Here is a 24,566-nt window from a genome sequence, read left to right as displayed (position 1 = left end):
GGGGAAGGCTTATACTGTGTGTCATAGGCTCAATATGTCAGTTTGTCACATTCAATAGATACTGTTATCTTTTGTGGTCAGATGTAATTTCTTTGGGTTTATTAGGACTATAGTAAATAATAAAAATATAAATCGCCATAATATTTTGTAAAAAAATACATACTTAGCCCCATGCTCGAATGCCCCCGCCCCCCTGTCAAAAACTGCTAAAATACCCAAAACAAAAGAAAGCAGCAAATGAAAGAAAATTAACACTCACCTTTTAGTTTCTCTAATAACAAACTAAAACATGAACCTTGGTTGAAAAAAACTAAAGTTGTCCTTTAACATTTTCAAATTGCAATCAATCAATCAAAACCACTGGTTGCACACAAGGCATTTGATTGGTTAGTTCTGGTCACGAGTCACAACATCCTCTGCCTGGGACTTCCTGTCTGCTTCCTGTCGAGTCACCCATGACAACCCCGACAACGAACCAAGTTTAGCAATGGGTAGAACGACAGCGCCACAGAAGTCTCTGAAATGTACAGTGTACTTGGATATACAGGCTGTAAGTACATGAAATACAATAGGTTTCGTTTCGTTTTGTTTTGATAATGTTGACACATGATCCGGGGATCATTGATCCCTAGCTCTGATCCATAGCTCTAATGCGTTGATCCCGTGGTCCTGTAGCCCTGCTGTACATCTTAAACTATACCTTCATATCCCCCAATCCTTATGTTCTTATCATCCATCATCCCTTTATAATCGCAATCTGTTCTTATCGAATAGATAAGAAGGCATTGATTGAGCAAGATGCTGCAGTTATCCTGGCTGAAGTTCGGTTGTTTAGACGTGTTTAAACTTTGTGTATTATTTGGGAGACCTGAAACGACGCGACTTGACTCTGATTTGAGTGCATCAACGTTCATATTTTTATTATAAGTATAAAGTGCTCACCCCTGAGGCCACGGTTGTTAGAACTTTCCACCGGCTGGTATTAGCACCCGTGCATTCCGTAGTGTTATATAAAAAAAACTTTTATCCGACCGCCGGCGGGTCAGTTTCTCGCCATAATGCTTTCAACTACGCGCCTCTATCGGCTGAGAGGTGTATTGCACTCTGTTACATTATAACATTTTGAGAAAATGGTCACCGGCCGGATAAAAATACTTTTTATTGAAGAATACGGAATGCACGGGTTCTAATACCCACCCGTACGAAATTCCAATGAGTGCGCGCATAATCAGTCAATAAACATGTACTGTACTGTAAACACAATACAATACAAAGAATGAGCACCTATGAAGATCACTGTTTGTGCTAGATCACCTGCCCGGGAGTTGTGCTACATGAGCAGGAGGACCTTTACATCAGTGTCTGCATCATGGGCCAGTACAGAAAGACTGGGTGTGTGCCTGCAGTATTCCCTCTGCGCTTTCATCACAAAATGGTCTTCATCAAGGTGAGAAAGACATCACTGTTGTCAGGCAGAAACTCTCATCTCCATTGTTTTTGTTGTTGTTGTTGTAAATTAACGCTGTATAGTGTATACTTGATCATACTGCAGCATCACACAAAAGCATCAGAAGTATCAGATCCACAAGCCCATCTTCTACTTGTGCTGTTTTTGAATTTGAATCCTGATAAGTAACAGTTTTGGTCATATATGAGGTTTCCAGACAATTCTTTTTATGAAGAGAGGGTAAAAAGCAGAGACGGATTGATAAGTTGACGGTTTAGATAAGCCTTTCTTTATCTCCAGTGGGGAATTCAGCTGTCATCGCAGCAACAGCAGTAAGAGTGAAACACAGGGGATAGGGATACTGAGTAAGATTCAAGAATCAAGGTTTGCTAAGAATAAATAAAGTAAAACTGATTGATGTACAGACTATCAACAGTGAATGTGAGAATGAATACTGTCAACAGGCCTTCAACAGAAGAAAAATTTGCCGATCTACAAGCCCAACTTACAGTATAGATCGGCTATTTTCAAATAGCCAAAAGGTTTATAGGGCTGAAGTGTTTAATGTTTGTTTTGTAATAATAATCAAACTCTTCAAAGTAACTAGTAACTACAGTTTTCAATTATATTCTCTTTTACAACGGAACCCTGTCCAAGAAAGTGAACATGCACATATTACAACGTAAAATACAATAAGATGCACAGCAAAAACTCTAATTATACATTGATCATACTGAAGCAAAACAGCTGCAGGCATCAGTTTTTTCTTCTTATTTTTTTTTACTTTTAAAATCACTCAAAGGGATTAAGGACGGTTTCCAGTAATACAGTGATTCTCAAACATTTTCATGTTAAGGAACCCCAAATGAATGTATTCCTCTGTAATGACCCCCTCTGTAAATTTATTTTGCCAAGGACTCCAATACAAGATTTTTGTTGATTTAAAATGTTTCAAAATAGATCTTCACATTTCACTTTTATTTTTAATAGAAGATCTACAAGCTTGTGGATGAGTTGCGTTGTGAGCTTGTAGGTTGTCTATTTTCTAATAGCCAATGTACAGTATAGGGTTTAGGGGCTGATTTTGATGCTATATATTAATACATTCTTTGCTGACCCCACTTTGAGAATCACTGCAGTAATACTGTACACAAAAGGAAACTGCTGATTGGTCCGTGCTTGTCTGTTATTCTTCACCAGACTTTTCCAGGCATAGTTGACCCTGGTGATGTGGCTGAACTCCTCGAAGGTAAGCCGTCTCCTGAGGTTTGATTCCTCATCGCTCATTCCCGAATCATCTGCTGTTTTATGCTCATAGGCTATTTGTTGTGATACTGATCATTAGCTTACAGGATGTTTGTGCTTTATCTCCGCTTAGCTGACACTACATCTTTTGAGCTGATTCAGCTGGTACCTCCAGGTATGCTTTCGGATGATGCCATATGGGCATGTTCTGTTCTGAGTTTGTCAAAACAGTGCAAAAATAGGAGCTCAACTTTATTCACGTGCTTACGTACGTGCGTGCATGTGTGGTTTCAGTGGGCGAGATTCTGGCCACAGTGGAGGAGTGCACTAGAGACTTCCTGTACCCTGGACCCAGACTCAGTTCCAAAGACGGGGCTCTAGAGAGAGAAATGCTGATGAAGAGGTCCCCTACCTTCCCGGTAGGTTTCCAATTAATGTTCCCTTCATTTCCGTCAGCCTTTTCTGTCCATATTCTCTTGAGTTCAACTGACTTCTTCATTCGTACTCTTCCTCTCCCCCTCTCGCCTACACCTCTCTCCATGTCTCCTTCCCCTTCATCAATTTCTCTTTCTCTCCTTCCTGCCTCATCTGTCCATCTGTCCCTGCAGATTTCTTTTCCATCACATCCTGAAGCCCCAACAATAATCTCGTTTAGACATCTATGAACACTTGTCACGCTTTCGTGTTTGTATTCAAGGCTTGCATAGCAATTTAGATGCCTCTATTCATTCACACTGCCAGATAATTTAAACATCACTCAAGCCTTTCTTGTTTGAGCCAATTTGTTGTTCTCGCACAGGCGTAGAGTGACGATTTACGGTTGTAAATCTCATCTTCCTGGCCATGTTGTTTATGTGTGCTTGTGTGCGTTGGTCTCCATCCTTGTGTAAATGCATGTTTGTTCCTAATTCTGTCTTTCACCAGGGAATCTCCCCCAAAGTGGAGTTTTTTACCTCTTCTGTCATTGAGGAGAGTGGCGGAAAGGACAGCGGGGCCGTCTCACCAGTAAGTGTGTCTCGTATCAGAGAGTGTGTACACGCGCACTCACACGCACACACTCCTAGCCAAACAAAACATACGTTAATGTTTGAGACATTTTTGAGACATTTTTGCTTTTGTTTTTTTAATCAATATTATAAACAGGAACTAGAGTAGCATATAACTGCAATGTAGCAAACTGTAATATTTGTTTCTAGATCAGTGGTTCTGAAAGTGAGGTTCCGGGACCCCACGGGGTCCCCAGCTAAGTTATTGATAGTTGGGGACCAAATGGACCAGAGACGAAGAGTTCTTATGATTGTCACGGGGGGTTTTGTTGGGTACTTTCATTTACAGTTTGGTAATAAACACAGTGGTACGATTTCAGTTCACAACGAACAAATGATTCACTCATGACTTGTTTCAGCACCATGTTTCAGCACCATAACAGTAGTAATGGATGATCAAAAGATGAGTTACAAATTCTTCACAGGGGCCCAAGCCCCTCAGCACCCACATACATGACGTCACAGAAATGGACCCTTAAAGTTCTGTAACACAGAGTGTACGTACCAGGGAGCCAAATGGACCCTTAGAGATCTCAGATCTGTAACTCAGAGAGTGCAAATCCAATTGGTACCATTTGCACACTCTCTTAGGTCACATTCCCACCTAATACTTCGGTAGACTCGATGCGAATGGCCGGAAATTGGGATTCTTGCATATTTAATTTGCTGCGGTTTGCCTTCACACTGTCATCCGCAGCAATTGGAAACGCAGCAAGGGGGGACCTTCATCAATGTGTTCCATTCATAAACTAGCATACACAGTGAAATCTATGGTGATAAAATTATACTCATAACGTGCATGTGTCGTGTCGTGCCGTCTGGGACTGGACCCAGACAACAGCGAAAAATAACTTGTAAAATGTTTACAAGTTTATCGAGATGAAAGTCCCTACTCCCCAGTCCCCACACAGTGACAGCACTTCATTACGGCACGCACAGACAGAATATTCTGTAGGCTATACACTGCATTGTTTTTATGTGTTTCCTTGTACTCGTCCTCATTTCGATCAGGGCTAAAGTCTCCTCACACCTGCCAAACGAATGAACTTTCGGACAATGTGCAGCAGGATTCGTTTTAATCACAGTAAAGCTTTCTGGTGTGAATGTCACCTTAGTTATGGGGGTTCATGGAATAATGCATACCAAATGTGGGGGGTCTTTGAAATAAAACAAAGTTTGAGAAGTTAAGAACCACTGTTCTAGATCATTCTGATGAGCAGCATCACTCTCAATCATTTGAGTCCGTTTCCACCATATAGACCTACCTTCTATTGTTGCCATGGCTACTGCCATCTATCTATCCCTGTAGTGTTTCAAGGGTATCTGTTCTCTCCTTGTGAATGTAATTACAGAGAGACAGATCTGTGGTTCCGATAGCAGGGCCCTTGCACTGTTCCTGCTACTACACAGCAAAAAACCCTGAGTGTTCCTTTGTTTACCTCTGAGACTGTACTCTTAGAGTTAAAGGAAATGCTGTGTAGCAAGTAGGGCTGCAGCTTCCAATTATTGTCATAGTGATTATTATTCATAGTGACATCGATTACTATTTCGATTAATTGGATAATCGAGAAGCGTTTATTTGCAATTTTGAATAGATTAACCACTTAACCAAAAGTTGCTCAAAATTGGGATAGATTATTAATAGATAATTTTACTAAATCATTGATTATTAATCATTTTCTTGATGGCTATTCAGATGACTTAGTTTTTCTTTTTTGCACCCCTATAGTAGCAAGGTCTTCATACAGTTAAGGAGATCCAGTCAGGCAGTTGGTTACTCAAATTCACATCCTTCTCTCACCTGCATCTCTTCTTGTGTCCTTTTTGCATTGAAAGGGCAACCTGTGCTCAGCTGCATAAAATCACCATTTTACCTCGCAAAGGAGGTGGATTTCATTCTCTCTGGTCCCCTCGCTCTCTCTATCTGGCCCTCTATCTTTATTTCTCTCCTCCAGTCTCTCCAGAATTTATGGCGTATAAGGCACTTCCATCTATTCTCTTCAATATAATCTTCTTGTGTGTGTGTGTGTGTGTGTGTGTGTGTGTGTGTGTGTGCTCGCGCGCACGTGGAGGACGGCAGGAGAGCTCTGTCTATTTTCTCTGAGAGAATGTAAGGTACCTTTTGCTGCAGCCCACCGAAAAAAGAAACAATTGTTTTGTTTTTGGAGGGGGGATAAAAGGAAAGACAATCCTTGTAACAGCTTGGCAGTCCTGTTAGTACCTTATGATCTATCGCATATGGGTTGGTGCAGAGCCATATATTTTCCAGGTGCACTAACACAAGCGGAGGCTGTTTGGTTAAATGGGATGTCATTGACACCAAGGCAAATTGTCAATGTGTTCTCCTGGCCCCTTAGGGAGACATGCGGATCAGGGCCCAGCCGTGGCTGTCACACTGTAGAATTTCTCCATTCTCACGGACCTAATGGCGCTTCAACATGGGCGTGCCAATTCGTCCCAAGTGTCCTGTTTTATTATGGATCACAGAATGAAAGCACCTGCTTACAGAAATCTCTATATCTGTAATGGTGGGAAATATACATTCCATCTCTCACAAAGTATCTCCTTTCCTTGGTCACTCTTTCATACTCATCTTTCCTATACTGCTTTTCTCTCACCGCTCTAAATGGCCTTTCTGTATCTTCTCTGTATCCTGTTCCATAGACATCTGTCTAGTATGCTTTCGCTCATGTCAATCTTGCTGTGTTTCCCCTTCCATGTGCCTCTCGTAAAAAAAGAAACCCTTTTTTTTAAAGGCTGTTCTCTCTCTTAAATGGTGCTTCTGTATTCCTATCAACATAATTTGCATGGATAAGAAATTATTTATAAGATAATATGTTTGTATTGATCCCTGGAGGGAAATTCAGGTGTCATAGCAGCAGGCAGTGAGAATGAAACACAGCAGAGGTACAGGTAAGAGTCAACCAAGAAATTATAAAATTAAATAAAGTAAAATACTGAGCTGTTGGCCCTAGAAATCTAACCATAAATATAAATGTACAGTGAATTTATGAATGAATCTAAATCTATTTCTTTACATATATCAACAATGAATATATGAATAAATGTATTGCTATACATCTATCAACAGTGAATGAACATATAAATTAAATTAATATTATTACAGTCTCAAATTAAAGGTTCTTAACAGGCATCTGTCAACATTTGGCAATGTACCTGTACATCTTAGTAGTCCATGTGGAAGTGTGCCAGAGTCCATGCAGGAGTCAGTCATTCAAAAGAACAGACAGTGCCAGAGTCAAAGCAAGAGTCAGTAATCCCAAAGAATGGAACACACGATACAAGTTGGGGTGCCTGATGGCTACTGGCACAAAGAACTGGCCAAGGCACTTTGTGGCGTGCTGAGGAGGGCTGTAGCTGAACGTGCTCCTGGTCCTTGCCAGCTCATCATAGAGGGGATGAGAGGGGTTCTTCAGGCTAGCGTCCAGCTTCTCATCCTCCTCCGCCAGGAAGACTAGTTGTGCTTCAGGGCACAGCTAATGGGGATCACGACAAGCAAACAAAAATCCTCCTCCGCTACCACCTCCAGATTGTCCAGTTCAACTACAACTACAGAGCTAGCCTTTACTCATCAAAGTTTAGTTTATTGGCGTCCCTTGTGCTGATGTCACCGCCCACCCGTACCAACATACCACAGCAACGAAGAAGACGCTAGCTACTACAATCTGGTAGGACATCTGCAAGCAGCTTGTTGCAAACATTGAAGGATCATGAGCCTCCTCAGTCTCTTCCTGTGTCTCGGCACAGCACCGTTTATTGCTCACGTGTACTCCTAGGACCTTGTAGGTGTCCACCATGTGCACATCGTCTCTTCTCGCTCCACTGTTATGGCCTATTCATAGTCTGGCTTTTCGGTGGTGAGGTGACCACCAGAGCTGTAATAACGTGGAGCGGTGGTGAGTAAAAACGGAGAGAAGGGCTGGGGTTTGCTCTTCACCGCCGCTCGTGTTGTAGTTCGGTGGTCACCTCACCACCGTAAAAACCAGACTATGAATTACACTTTAGACCACCACCAGCTCCTTGGTCTGCTCAGCCTCTCCAGGTGGAGTAGGTAGATGATGGCATCATCCACACCAATGCTATGCCTTCTTAACATTGGCTTACAACAGGTCCGGTCTTATACTCTCTTGTATTACAGGTCACATATTGGGTGAGGTTTGTCAGGATTTTAGATATAATTTTCTTTTGCTTTTTCTGCCTTTATTGATATGTTGAAAGTAGACTGACAGGAAATGGGGGAAGACACGCGGCAAAGGCCGTCGGGATCGGGAGTCGAACCCGCGGCACGCCGTCGATGGTGCTCAGACGGTTGAGCTAACCGTCTGGGTGGATTTTAGACATTTTAACATGTTTAAAATAGGCACTGACAGTTATGATTGTGCTTGGGTTCTTTATAATCCTGCGACAGCGGAGTGGATGATGTCACCCAGGTGCCCTGCCACAGAGATTTCTTGTGGTATTGAGGCTAGCTTCATTTTCTTGTTTGATAAGCAACTTGTAGCTCGTGCTTTATTGGCTCAAGGACAGAACCTCATATTTCACAATACCGTCAGCTGCATAGAAGCTAATCACTCAGCTTTGGACAGGAAAGAGGGACAGACCTTCACTGGCTCTCCACCAGCAAACGAACAACAGATGGAAGACGGAACAAAGAGGACAGAGAAGCCTAGGTGTTTTGTCGTTAGCTTGTAAATCTATCATTTTCAGTGAGCAGCACCATCATGCAATGAAGCATAAACTAGGCTTGAGGCTAGAGAGTGAGCAGTGCACAGAGGAGGGCGGAGAAAAAAGGGGGAAACCTGACTTTGTTTAATTCCATTAAATCAATACACTCTGAAATGGCAACCTCAATCAGAATTTATTTATCATCCCCTTCCTTTAAAAAAATGCGTTTCAATGCTCCATGATGTCTGTAATTAGCATTTAGATAATCTTTGTTTTTCATTTGAAGTAATGCCTCTTATCTCATTAGACTGGAGATGGCCATCAAACACAATTAACATTTTTCCTTAACTTATTTATCTTGGCCCAGCACCGCCCGGAGGAAGCTGGATATTGCATCCGACAATGATGTTAGTGGCCATTAGAGTTATTGAAGTTATTCTGCAGAGGTGGTCTTAGCCACGAGGGCCGAGAGAGACCTGTTGTTGTTGTTAACACTTATGCTGCATGAATTTGCTAATGGTTTAATGGTGTCATCGAAAGAAAACAAGTCTGTATAGAGGCTGAGAGCAATAATTGGCTTAATGGTTGACATATCTGCAGTCTACAGAAAACTGTAGACGTTGAGACTAAAAGCTGCATATTGTTAGCCTGGAAACCAGGTGAATCTGCCAGCTCAAATTTAATTTAATTTGCTTTTGTGTATTGGTCTGGCAATGTCAGCCCAGCATAATTGTCTCCGTGTATGCCTCCCAAATAACCTGAATCAGAGCACATCATGCTGACAAACTGGAAGAAAATGACCTTATTTAGTTGTCTCATGCCAGCATTGTTGACGCTCTTTCACATTTCCTTTTGTCCATTTTTATTTTCTCTTCAGCCTGACTGTCTCTCTCCAGTGAGGACATCTCCATCCCTGCCCAGGCGGAGCTCAGAAAAATGTCCACCATCACCCAATCTACCATGTCAACCTCCATTCAGCCAACAGCTTAGCAGAGAGCATGATGGCAACTGTAGTCCACAGGAAAGCAGCAAGGAAACTCTTACTAATACCGAGGCTAAAAAGACATGGTCGTGGTAGGGCTGGGCTTTATCAATATTATATCAATACTGTGATGTGAGACTAGATAATCGTCTGGGATTTTGCATAATATAATATATAATATAATATATTGTGATATGACAAGTGTTGTTTTTTCTGCCTTATATCTAAAATATGTATATTATATAAACCTAATTGTGAAAGTTGCCAACCTACAAGCTACACAAACCCTAGCCGACCAAGGAGCTTGTAGGTTTTATTGTCACAATATCGATATGAAGGTATTTGGATATATATCGTGCTCTTTGATTTTGTCCATAGCCCTAGGACGGGGTCTTCTACGGACTCTAGCTACCAGCAGCCAACAGTAGCCTCCAGGACACGAGCGCTGTCACCCTACACTCACCGCAGAATGTGTGAACTGTCAGAAGACGCCAGGCAAAGACTCAGACATCTCCAGCTGGGACCTCATCTCTTCAAGAAGGAGACAGAGAGCCAGACACCATTCCTGGTTGGTAAACGTTTAGCTCTGAATGACGTTTTTCCGAGCTGTACAGCGATGGCAATATAAAACGCAAGAGTTCTTTCAAATCCGAAGAGAGCCTCTATATGCCAAAGAGTGTGTCACTAGAAAGGAACCTCGCTGTGGGCATTCCCCTGTATTTTCAAACGGTATTATACAGTCCTAGTCCCTAAAGATTCCTCGAAGCTGTTGCACTTGTTCTGGTAAATGATAGAGAATTTTAAACTTGGATCTTTTTACCTATGTACACACACACACACACACACACACACACACACACACACACACACACACACACACACACACACACTCAGTGGCAAATGTTGGGACTTGTGGATTGTTGCCAAAGATTTAGTGTAGAGGAAAGAAGAGGGGGCCTATTATAGAACCCTCGGGGGCTCCTGTCAACTATAGGGTTTAATTTATTTAATCTGTGACTGCACAGATGAAATTGGAAAGTGTTCACTCTTCGTTCACTGGCAAGCTGAATATACGTTGCATTTGAATGTGAATCCGATGGCAGCAAAGGATAGCCTTGAAATTAAATGTATCTACAGCAGTGATTCTAAAACTTAATTTTATTTCAAAGACCCCCATAACTCAGAGAGTGTACAAATGGAAATGGTACTGTCTCAGAGTTAAATACCTCTGAAACCCCCCAAAGGAACCCTCGATGTCCCTGGACCTCTGATCTATAATATGATGCTCTATTTTACTTAATGGTGCTCTTCAAATGTAATCAAATCTGGATGTATGACTATCAAATCAATCCACCATGATGCACTTATTAAACAAACTGGTTGCGTAAAGGTGTGAGTAGTTTTCTATGTGATATACCTGTACATGGATCCCACTTACTATAGAATACAGCCGATAGAGCATGTCTTTGTCTAACCACCCCCCCCCCCCCCCCCCCCCTTCTGTTTTCCCTCGGGGATCCCTTAGCCACAACCTTGGTGTTTAAGAGTGGAGCTGCAAATAATAAAGTGTTACTTAATGGAGTAATTAAGTATTTCGGCCCGGTGTTCAAAGTGCGTTCAAGAGCCTTGCCTCTTCCCACATTAACTACATTTGGAACCCAGTCTCAACATAATATATTTTTGTAGTTATTTTTCTCCAACAATTGCAATTTATCATTGCGTTGTTGAATAATGTTTTGTAAGCATGCCAATTGCCAAATAACAATAACATATTTCCAAATAAAAACATGTTGACACACAACGTGGTACGTCAGGCTTTAGGTGAAGAGGTGCCCACATAATTTAGGGTTGCCAACTACAATACCTGAAATTCAAATAAGGGACACCCACCCTGAAAATCTCTCTATACATGCACAGTTATTGTATATTATTACAAGTTACAACCTGTATTATGCATGTGAGCTATTTGAACTTGTAAGCTGTGCGTCATTGATTGATTCCCTTATCATTTCAATGAGAGACACATCTTTTATTTTCCAACTAAGGGGCGATTCCTTATTTCAAGAGACGGTTGGCAACCGTACCACATATCCTGGGACTGTCAAACTACTTCTGTCATTCTTTCTCAAACTGGTTGAAGATACTGTACGTGTCATTGCAAGCTAAATAAGATGAATATAACATACTTTTTGTCTCTTGTATTAATATTTTTTCCTGATAGATTAATCTAATTATTGGGTGTTTTGGTGTTGACTTTTATTGATTGATTGATTGATTACCTGCCCCACCAGGTGTCTCTTTGCAGCAGTGTCTCTGTGACAGGGACTCCTTCCTCACAGCGTCTATGCACTCCTAAAACCAGTAGCCTGCGTCACAGTCCTTCCACTGGTGTCACAGCTGAATGCACAGGTAAGGCTTATCTGACACACACACACACACACACACACACACACACACACACAGATCTCCCAAGCATACACACATGGTCAGCCAATATAATATGTACTCCAGCAAAATGCAGTTTCTTCCAAGAAAATGAATATTTTTTAAGCAAAAAGAATTGTTGCACTTCACAGTTCTCCAGCGCCTCTATCTCTCTCTTGTCTGTCCTCTTGTCTCTCCCAGATTCCTCTCTCCTGGGGACTTACAGACCAAGAATAGCTAAAGTGAGTTACAGTATTTAAATGTCAAGAGCCATTCTTGTCATGTTGTTGTCTCAAAACGTATTAAAGTGCTATCTATAGCCTACCTACTGCATATTTCATGTACATTTAAAACTAGTTTATACAATGACAACCCGTCTTATCCCCTAACCTAACCATAACCGCAAGCATGGGAGCAGACGCTAGTCCATGCGGACGTATGTCGGACTAATGATCCGTCAGAATTACGTGCGGTCCCCATTAATGCATGCAGGTGTTTGCACATATTGTCAAGGAGAAAAGGGTCACATGGTGCTACAAATAACTGTTAAATGTTTGTTTTCAACTAGCATGGTGCACCTAATAGGTGGACGGGCTGTTGCTAGATAGTTAAGTTGTTTGCAGGAACATCATTATTTGAAAGACATTATTTTCAAACAAGAAAGACATTTATTATACTGTTGTGAAAGACATTGCTTAACACCAGTGTTGATTTTGACAGCACATTTTGATTTAGTTTTAATCTTAAATATATTTGAGTCTTTTGAAAAAGAAAAATCCATTTAGTTTTAGTCAGATTTTAGTTACGTGAAATGTTTTACTTTTAGTCTAGATTTTAGTCAACTAACTTTGTATTTTATTTAGAAAATTCGATAGTCACTTGAGATGCAATCATGCAGCAACTCGTTTTCAAGGGGGTCCTCAGAAAGTACTTGATTTAGTCGACTAATGTGTATTTTGGAAGGCCTTGATAGCGTGGTAATGCCCGATTTATACTTCACATTGTGCCGGAAATAGCAGATCTCCAAGCTCACGACGTGTCGTGCTGCAACACGTTGTGAGCTTGTAGATCGTCTATTTTAGATCATGACACACACCGTAACCAAGCATAAAATGGCTTGTCTTTTAGTTCTACTGGATCGCTGGTGCTACAATGTGGTAAAAATAGATCATATTTATTTACTTGCTAATAACAATTTGACCTCAGACTTGGTGGCTTTATAGTATTCTCAAAGTCCGCTCCCCAATTAGATGATTGATATTTAGGAACCAAGTGGATCTCTTGCGGGTCTGTAACTCTGAATGATAAATGGACCCTATAAGACCCCTCTCAGAGTGTGCAAATGAATCCAAATGGACCTGTAACATTCCATTTGCACGCTCTCAGAGTTATGGAGGTCTGCAGCCAAATGCATACCCACTTGGGGGTCCTTGAAATCAAAACCACTGTATAATATAGTACAGCTCCAAATGTCTCACTTCTAATTGTTGTTTCAACCTGTTTTTCCAGTCAGGGCAAGGCTCCATGAGGAGCCAGTCATCTCCGGGGAAGTCATCCAAGCACAAAGCTCCTATTAGAACCCCAGTGAGAGACACTTCTTTGGCCCTGTCCACGCCTGGGATGTCCAGTTCAATCCTCAGCAGCTTCTCTCTAAGGGAACGGTAAAGAACCAGGGATGCTGTCAGAGGGTCTATAGCAGTTCCCATTCCCAATCTTTTCTGGATCAGGGCCCACTTGAAAACCTTGAAAGGGTTCGCAGGCCACTCATCTGACCACTTAACACGGCATTGCATTTCCAGAGCATGTTCATTTAAATGATCAATCAATTGTGTCCTGGCCTGTGCAAAGTGCAAAGTGTGGTTGCCGCAATCCAAAATACATAGACCAAATTACAACCGGGACTAACGCTCCGGTTCAGTTTCTATCCTTTTATTACTCTATGGTCATGACCCAAGGAATCCATGGAAAAGGACATTTTGATTTTACGACTTAAGATTCAAGAGTTATAGGGAAAAATGCAAAGTGGGCTGTTATAGCGCCACCATGAGGTCGACTAATTCCTTTTCAATACATTTTCATAATTATTATGAACCTCCCCCCCAGTCTTGTAAATATGGCGCTTACGGTCTCCGAGGGAAAAAATACTTGAATTGGAGCCTTAATTAGTCTTCGATCTTCCCATTATAAGGGAGAACTAATTAATGAATATCAATTAAACTATACAACATATCTCTTAGCAAAATACGAGCACACGATTCCCAATGAAGCCGATCGATTTGACATATTACGGCTCAAGTGCGTGCTACCAAAACTTTGGGACAAGTAGCGTGCCAAAGTATCGCTGATTTACGATAACAATAGTCTGTTTTTGTTTTTTTCACAGTGCTAGACGTAGATTTAGATCAAGTCTAATCCAACGGTTACGTGTGGCAATTTACACAGCCGTTGTTTACTTGCTTACTTTATTTGCACTGAAAAGATTAATTAATTCATTTTAATAACCGCTAGGCATGGCACCCAAATTATTTCCTCTAAAATCAATACTTTTTCATACTGTAAGTAATGATTGTAAAGTTGGACTTGAATTATTTTACTTAACGGGAGTTGGGAGCAAAAGTTCCTGTCTTTTCTGATCTGTGGTATAGGTATAGGTAGTCTCCACTCCATGCAGCTTAGATAAAAGGCAATGCCTGTAAAGTATAAATCAACGCATTTAATCTATCTGTGATCTCCTGAGCGCATCAATGGATGTGAACATCTGAAGAAGAGCATCACAGTTTGTTCTAGCTGTGAAATCCTCAGGTTCCATCTAAACTCAGGCCTAAGCCAAAAAACAAACCTTTTTTTGGGGGGGGGGGTGGAATTCACCTGGAATTTGTCCTCATCTGCCTGGGTAAACCATTTGTTTGTTCAAAAGATCTCAAAGGATTTGTGTGGTTTAAAAAAAAAACATTATTTCTCAATGATTTTCCAATTATATATGGACAAATATGGCCCTGTCATCATGCGGTGCTAGCCATGCACTGTCGAGTGGGTGTGCATGTGCGTACACATACGCATACGCCTCTAATCTTTAATGTTGATCACACTCGACAGGCACGATGAATTCCCAGCCACCTCTCAAATTATGGGAGCTGATGTCTTGTCATGTTTGTTCATTACTTAGAAAGGAGGGAAAAGAGAAGGGAAAACAAAGAGGAAAATGGTATTGATTTGTGCCGCAGTCTGAGCCCTGATGCATTTGACCCGACGCACACTTTAATACATTCTGAGAGACCTTGTCATCGATCGCGGCAGCTGCAAGTTGAACACACCGATGGGACCGATGTTCTGTTTTGTTTGTTTGTTTGCTCTACGCAGCCTCCACCCGTTCCCCCTTTTTCTCAGTCCATAAGTAAACATTAAAATCAATAGACCATTTTAAAGTGGAAAGTAAATTGTAGGAAATTAATGATACTTCTTTCTCAATTGGAAACGCGACAGGAGTTGCGAGGTGGAAGATTAGAGCGACCCCAGTAGATTCCCTCAGACAGGGAGAGGGACACGTCTCACCGTGACTCTGGAATAGAAAAAGAAAATGACAGACGCCACAGCAACTTTTGCCCCATATGCCCCTGACGTCTCAGTCTATTCATGTAGCCAGATGATTTGTCTTTGACTATGTGAAGCAGGAAGTGAATTTATCTGATTATGGATGAAAAGCTTCCCTAACCCCCGACTCCATCCAAGCTGTGGCATCAGTCAGTCAGTCCACTCTGACCAAAATGGACGTGGACGAGAGGCAATCCTGGAATTTATTACTCCTTTACTTCTGTCTGTTTTTCATTGCCATCTTATATTTCATGAGTGCCCGCGGTCATCTTGCGGACAGAATACATTTATATTGTGCTGATGAAGGACGTTTCTGCCTCTAGTTCAAACACATAGGCTATTGTGAAATTGTGCTTTTGTTTTCACACTCCATTTCGCATACAAGAAGGCCAAAATTAAAAACAATTTTAGTTGAAGTAAGCGCTTGTGCTCCAAACTGCTTACATGTTTTGTTTGAGTTTTTTTAATGCAGTGGATAGAAATGTGTCTAGTTGTACTTTAACTTTGGTCATGACTCGTGGTACTCCCAGCTTTCCTTAGGTCACAGCACAGACTAGTGGACATCCTGTAAATAACTTACATCATCACCATGGGAAGGATAGCAATGCATGTGTACTTTGTAGAACTACACATGCACTAGAGAACTACACCAGATAATTCATGTAAGATTGTTCAATGGTAATTACTTTCTCCACCTGATCTTAAGCCTGCATCATTTAAGTGGTTTATAAAACAGGAGCATAGAATCGGTCATTTGAGATTCTTACAGGTTTTCTAATGTTTTCTCCCTCTCTCTCTTTCTGTTGTGTAACTTGTTACACAACCCTCAGGTTCCAGCCCAGTCGGTCCAGTCCCTCCCAACAGATCCACAGCCGGGTCCAGAGGATCCTGCAGACCCACAGAACCCCCCAGAAACACCAAGTAAGAAACACCTGTCCTGCAGTTCCACGTGCATCACAAAGGCATTTTGCAGTCAAAACCAGTCACACTGCTACTTAATGTGCATAGTTCATTTTAGAGCGATGGACAGGAATGGAGTAAACACTTAAGTGGCATGCACTGCATTGCGGATTTGAGTACGAATGAGACGCATCTTAACCTCAAGATTTTCAGTGACTCAAACCATCTCTTCACCATGTTTGTTCCTGTAATGCTCTTTACATTCAAAACCTTCCTACGTACCTGTTGGGGCTCTGTTTGTCTTCTGTACACTTCAAAAAGCAGGGAATTGACAGAGGTTTGTGTTCAAAAGCACAGTAGCGCCAAACCACCACACCCACCCATCTGCAGGCCACTTGAAACATCCTGAATGGCGAAACGTTGTCTAATTACTCTAAAGCTGTGTGAAATCGGCTGTGGAATAAAGAGGCAGTATAGTGTGTGTGTGTGTGTGTGTGTGTGTGTGTGTGTGTGTGTGTGTGTGTGTGTGTGTGTGTGTGTGTGTGTGTGTGTGTGTGTGTGTGTGTGTGTGTGTGTGTGTGTGTGTGTGTGTGTGTGTGTGTGTGTGTGTGTGTGTGTGTGTGTGTGTGCGCGCGCATGGGTGCATGTGTGAAATCTGTGCATGTGTGTGTGGGAAGGAGATGTAAGGTGTAAGCTGCAGCTGTTGAGGACTCGTCTCTCCAACACAAAGACAGACAATGAGGTAGCCAAGTGCCACCGTTGGGAGCCACCAGCTACAAGAGGCTGAGGCAAAGATTTGAGAGAAAGAAAGAGAGATTAAGAAAATCTTTAATCCTGAATGAAAGAGAAGGAGAGACTGGGGGGAGTTAAGTCTGAAAGGAAATTAAGTCAATTATTGACTCCCATAGGGTTCGGACTGAAATAGCTTTGATACAGACAATCCAAACTATTTTGTGTGTATGTACACATGAAGGACAAACGTCGTTAGGACAGAGGTAATATATTTCATTCTAGTTCAGAGCATGCACTATGAAATAGAATGAAAACAGCTCTCGGCCTGCAAGTTGAATGTGTTAACTCTTCTTATTATGGCTTACAATAATTCGTAGATCACAGAAAATATAAAGATATGAGACTCTGTACTGTGTTTTCATGTGGATAAAGGATGATCAGAAAAGCTCTGGATTATTGCCCAGGTCCGTACCTTTTCCCCTCTACACCAAAGCTCACAATGTGTTGGGACACGACTTGTTGTGAGCTTGTAGATCTGCTTAATTGAGTCCCATGGGAATCCATAATAAACATCGTTTCCCTGCCGCAGTTTTTCACTAACCTTTGAAGAATCACCCCGTCGCTATTGTACCTGAGAATCGAGCGTCAGTGGGGTTATTTTTCCGGTAACGTGATCCAAACGCGTGACGTCACCAGGTTGTCCGACGGAAACCATATATGTCTTTGCAAATTAAACATGTAAAACAAAAGTCGGGTTTAGTGTGTTCCGCAGGGAAAGTGTATATACCAGTATCCGAAGCTACTGTACTTTATCTTTTGATCAAATGATAAAGTTTTGTCATTAAATGTTGATAAACAAGATGTTTAAGTGAATCTGGAACAGTGACATGATATTCAAAGAAAAACCTTTATTTAACACCAGTTAACTGATTCGGAATGCTGTCACATACCGTATGCTGTGTGAACCAAGCATGAAAGTATATGCTTGGTTGGCGACATGGAACTGACTTATTCCAAGGATGGCGTAGAGGAAATGCCCTCACCTTGAGAGACTCCATTATTTCTTCCTCTCCTCTCTTCCACTTGATCAACCTTGATAAGTTATCTCTATCATCTCTGTAATGGCAGTTGTTTGTCTCTATCTCTTTTATCTTGGGGAGTAACGTGATGACTTGCCTCTGTGTATGTGATAGTGATCGCTATGGTTGCCTGTACTGTCTGCAGCACCAGCTCCCATATGCTCTTTATATCCAACACACTAAAGCCACATTTGCCACGTTTCTACAGAAACCTGTTTGGAAAGTGTCATGTCCCAACAGCAGAAGCATGGTGTGTATCCGGAATCTGTTGCCAAAGAATAACCTGTGACTCGTACTCCTCAATTTTGTCCAGACAATATATCTGGATCACTATAGCAAGAATTTATGGTGCCCTGGGAGCACAAATGAACACTGTTTAAAACAGTTCTTCAGTTCTAATTACTTTGGTGGGGAGGGAAGTGGCATTGGCCACAATGTCTGTCTCAAACACTTCTCCCTGTCTCGTCACTATGGACAAAAACATGGCTGTTCCCCACCACACTTTATCACTCAGTGACCAATTGGATTCATCCGCCTCCCTGAATTAAATGTTTTGAGGTTTGATTTGTTGTTCTTGTAGAATAAGGTTATGTGTTGTACCCTATCGGTGGTCTCTGTCATTTGTTGCCTGTGATGCTTTGGACCAGTATGTTAATATCTGTTAGTAGTACTCTCTAACAGTATGATGTGTTTGTGTGTTGTTTCACATAAGGGTCAGGAGAAAAGTACAGCGGATCGGTGTGACATCTCTAGTGACAGCCTGGACCACTGCACCAGGTAGAATACTGTCCCTTTCAACATGATTACCTCCTTTTATATAGCCTCACATCCAATCATTTCTGCACTAATTGGCTATACAGTATAATCATGGTTAGGACTGACAATGGCACTTTACCTAATAATGGACTGACATACAATTTAATTCTAGACAAAAGATGGTAGTAATTTCCAATAGTTGTCTCCACCAGTCCGTGAGCAGCTAATCTCGGCCATCGTTAACCCGGTCGATGCCAAATCTTGCACACACACTCCCTGGATGCCAACGATGAACCTCTGCCCCAAACTTTCCAGAACGGCCTGTTATAGCGCCACCAAGAGGCCGCTTTGTGCAAAACAAGTTTTTGCACAGTACACCTACAGATTTTGTCCAAACATCACGCAAATTGGTACACAGTCTCTCTAGAGCCATTCAACGAAACCGGTCTTTCAGATTTCTCACACTCCATCCTGATTGGTTAAGATTGGCTTCCAAAGTTCACAGGAGTGCTCAGTTTCAAACAAAATGCTGCAAATCATGAACACATCGCGTGATTTCCGTGAAATTGTGCACCCACATTCCCACTAGGCCGAGGACGAAATGCCACATGAACAATTTCAACTCAGCCTCAAGGTGGCGCTATAACTGGCCGAAAACTGTTTTTACCTCTAACTGCACGGATCTGTGGATAACTTTGTATGCCAACTCCCTAGAGGCCAAGGAAAAACCTTTGCCTGGAATTCTTCACATCTGCTCATCCTGGTGGAGACCTGTGCCCAGAAGGGCACTTTTTCTAGTTCATATTTCTTTCCCACACTAATGTTAATTGTATGTGTTATAATTAAAAAATAATAGTCTGCACATGCTGAAAAAACTCCTTTTATTGCTTTTTTAACATTTTGATCATAATGTGTATAATATAGAAGACCAATGATGGAACTATCTTAATTACTTGAAGGTGAAGTGAAGGTCTTACAAACGGTGTATTTGAATCAATTACCTTCACAATCTCTGCTTTTCAAGTGCTTTATTTTAGCCACTGTACCACCACTTGTATTAAGGGTTTGTTTTGTTTTTGTCTTAGCTCCAGAGGTGGTGTGAGGGAGACGTCTGTCCAAGTGGACAACGGGTCCCTTTACAGCAGCAAGCCCCATAGAGCTGTGTTTGAGGACAGTCTGGGAGAAATCTACAAGGACATGTACAGGAAGGCCTCTAGCTCCAACTAAGATCTACACAGTATATTGAATTGTAATGCATTGCAAATGCAAAGGGACAAAGACAATTCCTGGTCCAGGCATTCATTTACGTGGCTGTCCACTTTGCAGAAGGAAACTGGGTGGACCGGTGACTGTTCATCATCTATTGTAACTTTGTAAAGCAGTAGTGTCTATTGTGCCAGTTAACAGCCATGGCATTGTAGGTGATCACATTTTGAGGCGTTGTGAACTTGTAGATCACAGTATGCAGTGTCGTGCAAATATAGATATGTAGTGTCTATATGCCAATTAACAGGCCTGGGTTAAATAGTCTAACATATACTAAAAGTGCAACTAAATATTTCACTACTGTCACAGATCTATTATTTTGTATTAACTTAATGACTGTACTCGAATTGAATACACAGGACCGAGCTCTGAGAGCTTATCTGCGTTATGCTTTTAGTATTATTTTGTATAAATCTGTTAAAGTATTCAATCAATCAATTCAATATTTAAACTAATGGGATAAACAGTCCAGTTTATCAGTGGATGTAATGACTTACCGAATACACATACAGGACAAATATTTGCTCTTAGCAAAATGAGTGCCATGATCTGACAATAGCTTTACCTGCATCATAACCTGTTTATGTACTGAAAACATCGGAAACGGGTTTGAAATTTTGAACATATGTACGCCAAAATTTATATTGAAATTTGACCACAAAATCACATAGATCTATATGTGGGATCTTGTACATGTGGGATCTTGTACAATGGGGGTACTATAGGCGGCTGCCATACTGTGTTGTAGGCTCAATATGGGTCTGAGCACACCTTAGATTCCGCATTCGCGGACAGAAGAAGCTGTCTTTTGTGTCATTTCCGGGTTTTTAGACAGCTGGTGGATGGGAAAGGAGCTCCACCAATGTGGCAGGTTTCCGCGTCGGCCAGATTCCCGGAAAAGCTTGCCCCAGCGGCATTCTGCCGCATGGGTGGAGCTTTATTTCCATCCACCAGCTGTCTAAAAACCTGGAGATGACGCAAAGGACATCTTCCTTTGGCCGCACATGGAAGTTCAAGTGTGCCCAGGCTGTATGTCAGTTTGTCACCACCAGTTTGTCCTACTAGACCTGGGGTCTAGTAGGACTATAGTAAATAAAATAAAACCCGTGTGAAGTGAGTGGTGCAACTCCGTGTGGGGGTCCCCGGAAGTTCCAGAACCACAGGACCACGGCCAGGGTGCCGGCCCAGTTCTGGCGAGCCGCCCCACGTCCGAAACGGTAGAGAAAGGAGAGTTACCATGTGGAGGTCCATCTACTGTACCCTACTGTACTGTAGCCGACTGTCACTGTACTGTACTGGCACAACCAAAATCATCATACAGTTAATATGTGCATGTGTTTTTGTGTGTTATGTTGCGCACAGGTGTTGAAAAACAACCATGCTTTTTTCAGACCCACGCAGCCACCCACACAGCTCCGTAAGGGAGTGGTTGCACAACTCGAAAAGTGTGAATGGAGTTTCTAGGTGAAAGTGACTTTTTGACGTGCCATAGAGCTGCCATTGAGCCCCATTGTAAATTTCTCAAATTTGAAAGCACTATTGTGGGATCTCAGAACCATACAGGACATCCACACACACACACACACACACACACACACACACACACTCAGGGTACAATTAATCAACAGCACTCCCAACTGACACACACGCCATACAGTACAGCACAGCACATAGGCGAACAGCCTCATAGGGTCACATGCACGCACACGCACGGAACCCACACACTCCCAGCCATACACTGATAACAGAGTTAAGCCAGATACATCACTGAACATATACAATTTATTCACTGGACATATACATATATCCACATATTTCACACACGTTTCACACGCACGTCACAAGCACGCGAAGACCACTTTGGGCCCAACGCAGAGTCGCAGACTGTTGATTGGAGGGTATCTTGTTTGAACGCACACACACTGGGTGTACGTGCACATACATTTACAGCAATGTATTGACCCAGTATAAAGTGGCAGACAAAGGAAAGAACCGCACCCTTTTCCCCCCGATCCTTTCTCCTGTAACACCCTGACCCTGTTATCCTCTTACCCTTTCCCTATTCCTCCATTTATTCAATTCTACAATAAATGTACCTACAGTATGTTGAGCTTGAACCTTGTGTCAGACTGTATTGAGTCTCCCAGTTTGTTCCATCTGTACATTTCCTGTCATTTCCCTGGACACGACACTATATTTCTAAAACTGTGAAACATTTCTAAATAGGCTTTGAATAGGTGTAAGTATGGACTACTTTGCCAAAGTTTGTGCTATTGCCATTGAGAATGCATTGGGCGTTTAAGTTAAATAAATAAAGATTCCTTTTCAGGGAAACATGTCCACCGTAAGATGAACCTAAGTAGGCTAGAATGGGGTTGGTAGGTTTAAGTATGTAGGACTATAGTAGCATGCCAAAGTTTGTGCTATTGCCATTGAGAATGCATTGGGCGTTTAAGTTAAATAACTCAGAAACTACAAAACATTTCAAAGTAAAAAGTTCCAGCATGTGTCTCCACAGTAAGCTGAATAATAAAAAAATGTGAATGGAGTTTCTAGGTGAAAGTGATTTTTTGACGTGCCAAAATCTGCCATTGAGCCCCATGTTAAAAGTCTCAAATTTGAAAGCACTATATTTCTAAAACTATGACACCTTTCAAAGATTCCTTTTCAGGCAAACATGTCCACCGTAAGATGAACCTAAGTAGGCTAGAATGGGGTTGGTAGGTTTAAGTATGTAGGACTATAGCATGCCAAAGTTTGTGCTATTGCCATAGAGAATGCATTGGGCGTTTAAGTTAAATAACTCAAACTACAAAACATTTCAAAATAAAACGTTCCAGCATGTGTCTCCACAGTAAGCTGAATAATAAAAAGTGTGAATGGAGTTTCTAGGTGAAAGTGATTTTTTGACGTGCCAAAATCTGCCATTGAGCCCCATGTTAAAAGTCTCAAATTTGAAAGCACTAGGCTATATTTCTATGTTTCAAAGATTCCTTTTCAGGCAAACATGTCCACCGTAAGATGAACCTAAGTAGGCTAGAATGGGGTTGGTAGGTTTAAGTATGTAGGACTAGTAGCATGCCAAAGTTTGTGCTATTTGTGCTAACCCTAACCCATTTTTTTATTTTTTTCAAAACTGATGAAAAACGGCATGCTATAGTATGCCGTACGATATGGGCTATAGCCCATGGTCCAAAATGATGAAAAACGAGGATTCAAAAGAAATTAAAAAAAATAAAATAAACGATGGGCTATAACCCATCGTTTTTTTTCATTTTTTTCAAATCCTCAAAAATGATGAATAACAGCGTGCTATAGTATGCCGTACGATATGGGCTATAGCCCATGGTCAAAATGATGAAAAACGAGGATTTGTTTTTTCAAAAATTCAAAAAACGATGGGCTATAACCCATCGTTTTTTTTCATTTTTTTCAAATCCTCAAAAATGATGAATAACAGCGTGCTATAGTATGCCGTACGATATGGGCTATAGCCCATGGTCAAAATTATGAAAAACGAGGATATTTTATTTTTCAAAAATTCAAAAAACTATGGGCTATAACCCATCGTTTTTTCATTTTTTCATTTTTTTCAAATCCTCAAAAATGATGAAAAACGGCGTGCTATAGTATGCCGTACGATATGGGCTATAGCCCATGGTCAAAATGATGAAAAACGAGGATTTGTTTTTTCAAAAATTCAAAAAACGATGGGCTATAACCCATCGTTTTTTTTCTTTTTTTTCAAATCCTCAAAAATGATGAATAACAGCGTGCTATAGTATGCCGTACGATATGGGCTATAGCCCATGGTCCAAAATGATGAAAAACGAGGATTAAAAAATAAATCAAAAATTCAAAAAACCATGGGCTATAACCCATCGTTTTTTTCATTTTTTCATTTTTTTCAAATCCTCAAAAATGATGAAAAACGGCGTGCTATAGTATGCCGTACGATATGGGCTATAGCCCATGGTCAAAATTATGAAAAACGAGGATTTGTTTTTTCAAAAATTCAAAAAACGATGGGCTATAACCCATCGTTTTTTCATTTTTTTCAAATCCTCCAAAATGATGAATAACAGCGTGCTATAGTATGCCGTACGATATGGTCCAAAATGATGAAAAACGAGGATTAAAAAAAATAATCAAAATTTCAAAAAACGATGGGCTATAACCCATCGTTTTTTTTCATTTTTAATTTTTTTTCAAATCCTCAAAAATGATGAAAAACGGTGTGCTATAGTATGCCGTATGATATGGGCTATAGCCCATGGTCCAAAATGATGCAAAATGAGGATAAAAAACAAATTCAAAAATTCAAAAAACTATGGGCTATAACCCATCGTTTTTTTCATTTTTTCATTTTTTTCAAATCCTCAAAAATGATGAAAAACGGCGTGCTATAGTAT

The 24,566-nt window shown here is 41.2% G+C and overlaps 1 protein-coding gene across 2 annotated transcripts; it reads left to right on the top strand.

Moving 5' to 3' along the window:
• The first annotated feature begins 481 nt into the window (after positions 1-481).
• Positions 482-20,418, top strand: spata6 (spermatogenesis associated 6). Of its 2 annotated transcripts, none has more exons than XM_083766925.1 (14): positions 482-550; positions 1,310-1,447; positions 2,648-2,696; positions 2,826-2,867; positions 2,987-3,111; positions 3,617-3,697; positions 9,302-9,498; positions 9,785-9,974; positions 11,698-11,815; positions 12,032-12,072; positions 13,340-13,491; positions 16,252-16,342; positions 18,845-18,909; positions 19,980-20,418. In XM_083766925.1, exons 1-14 carry the CDS (start codon positions 488-490, stop codon positions 20,113-20,115), a joined length of 1,488 nt encoding a protein of 495 aa, XP_083623051.1. In that variant the 5' UTR covers positions 482-487; the 3' UTR covers positions 20,116-20,418. The 2 variants fall into 2 exon arrangements, with proteins under 2 accessions (XP_083623051.1, XP_083623050.1); XM_083766924.1 differs by having other exon boundaries at positions 19,974-20,418.
• The last annotated feature ends 4,148 nt before the right edge of the window (positions 20,419-24,566 follow it).

This window comes from Protomyctophum parallelum, assembly GCF_964188405.1.
Source record: "Protomyctophum parallelum genome assembly, chromosome: 6".
In the NCBI taxonomy this organism is placed as follows: Eukaryota; Metazoa; Chordata; class Actinopteri; order Myctophiformes; family Myctophidae; genus Protomyctophum; species Protomyctophum parallelum.
This window is presented reverse-complemented; position numbering and strand designations above follow the sequence as displayed.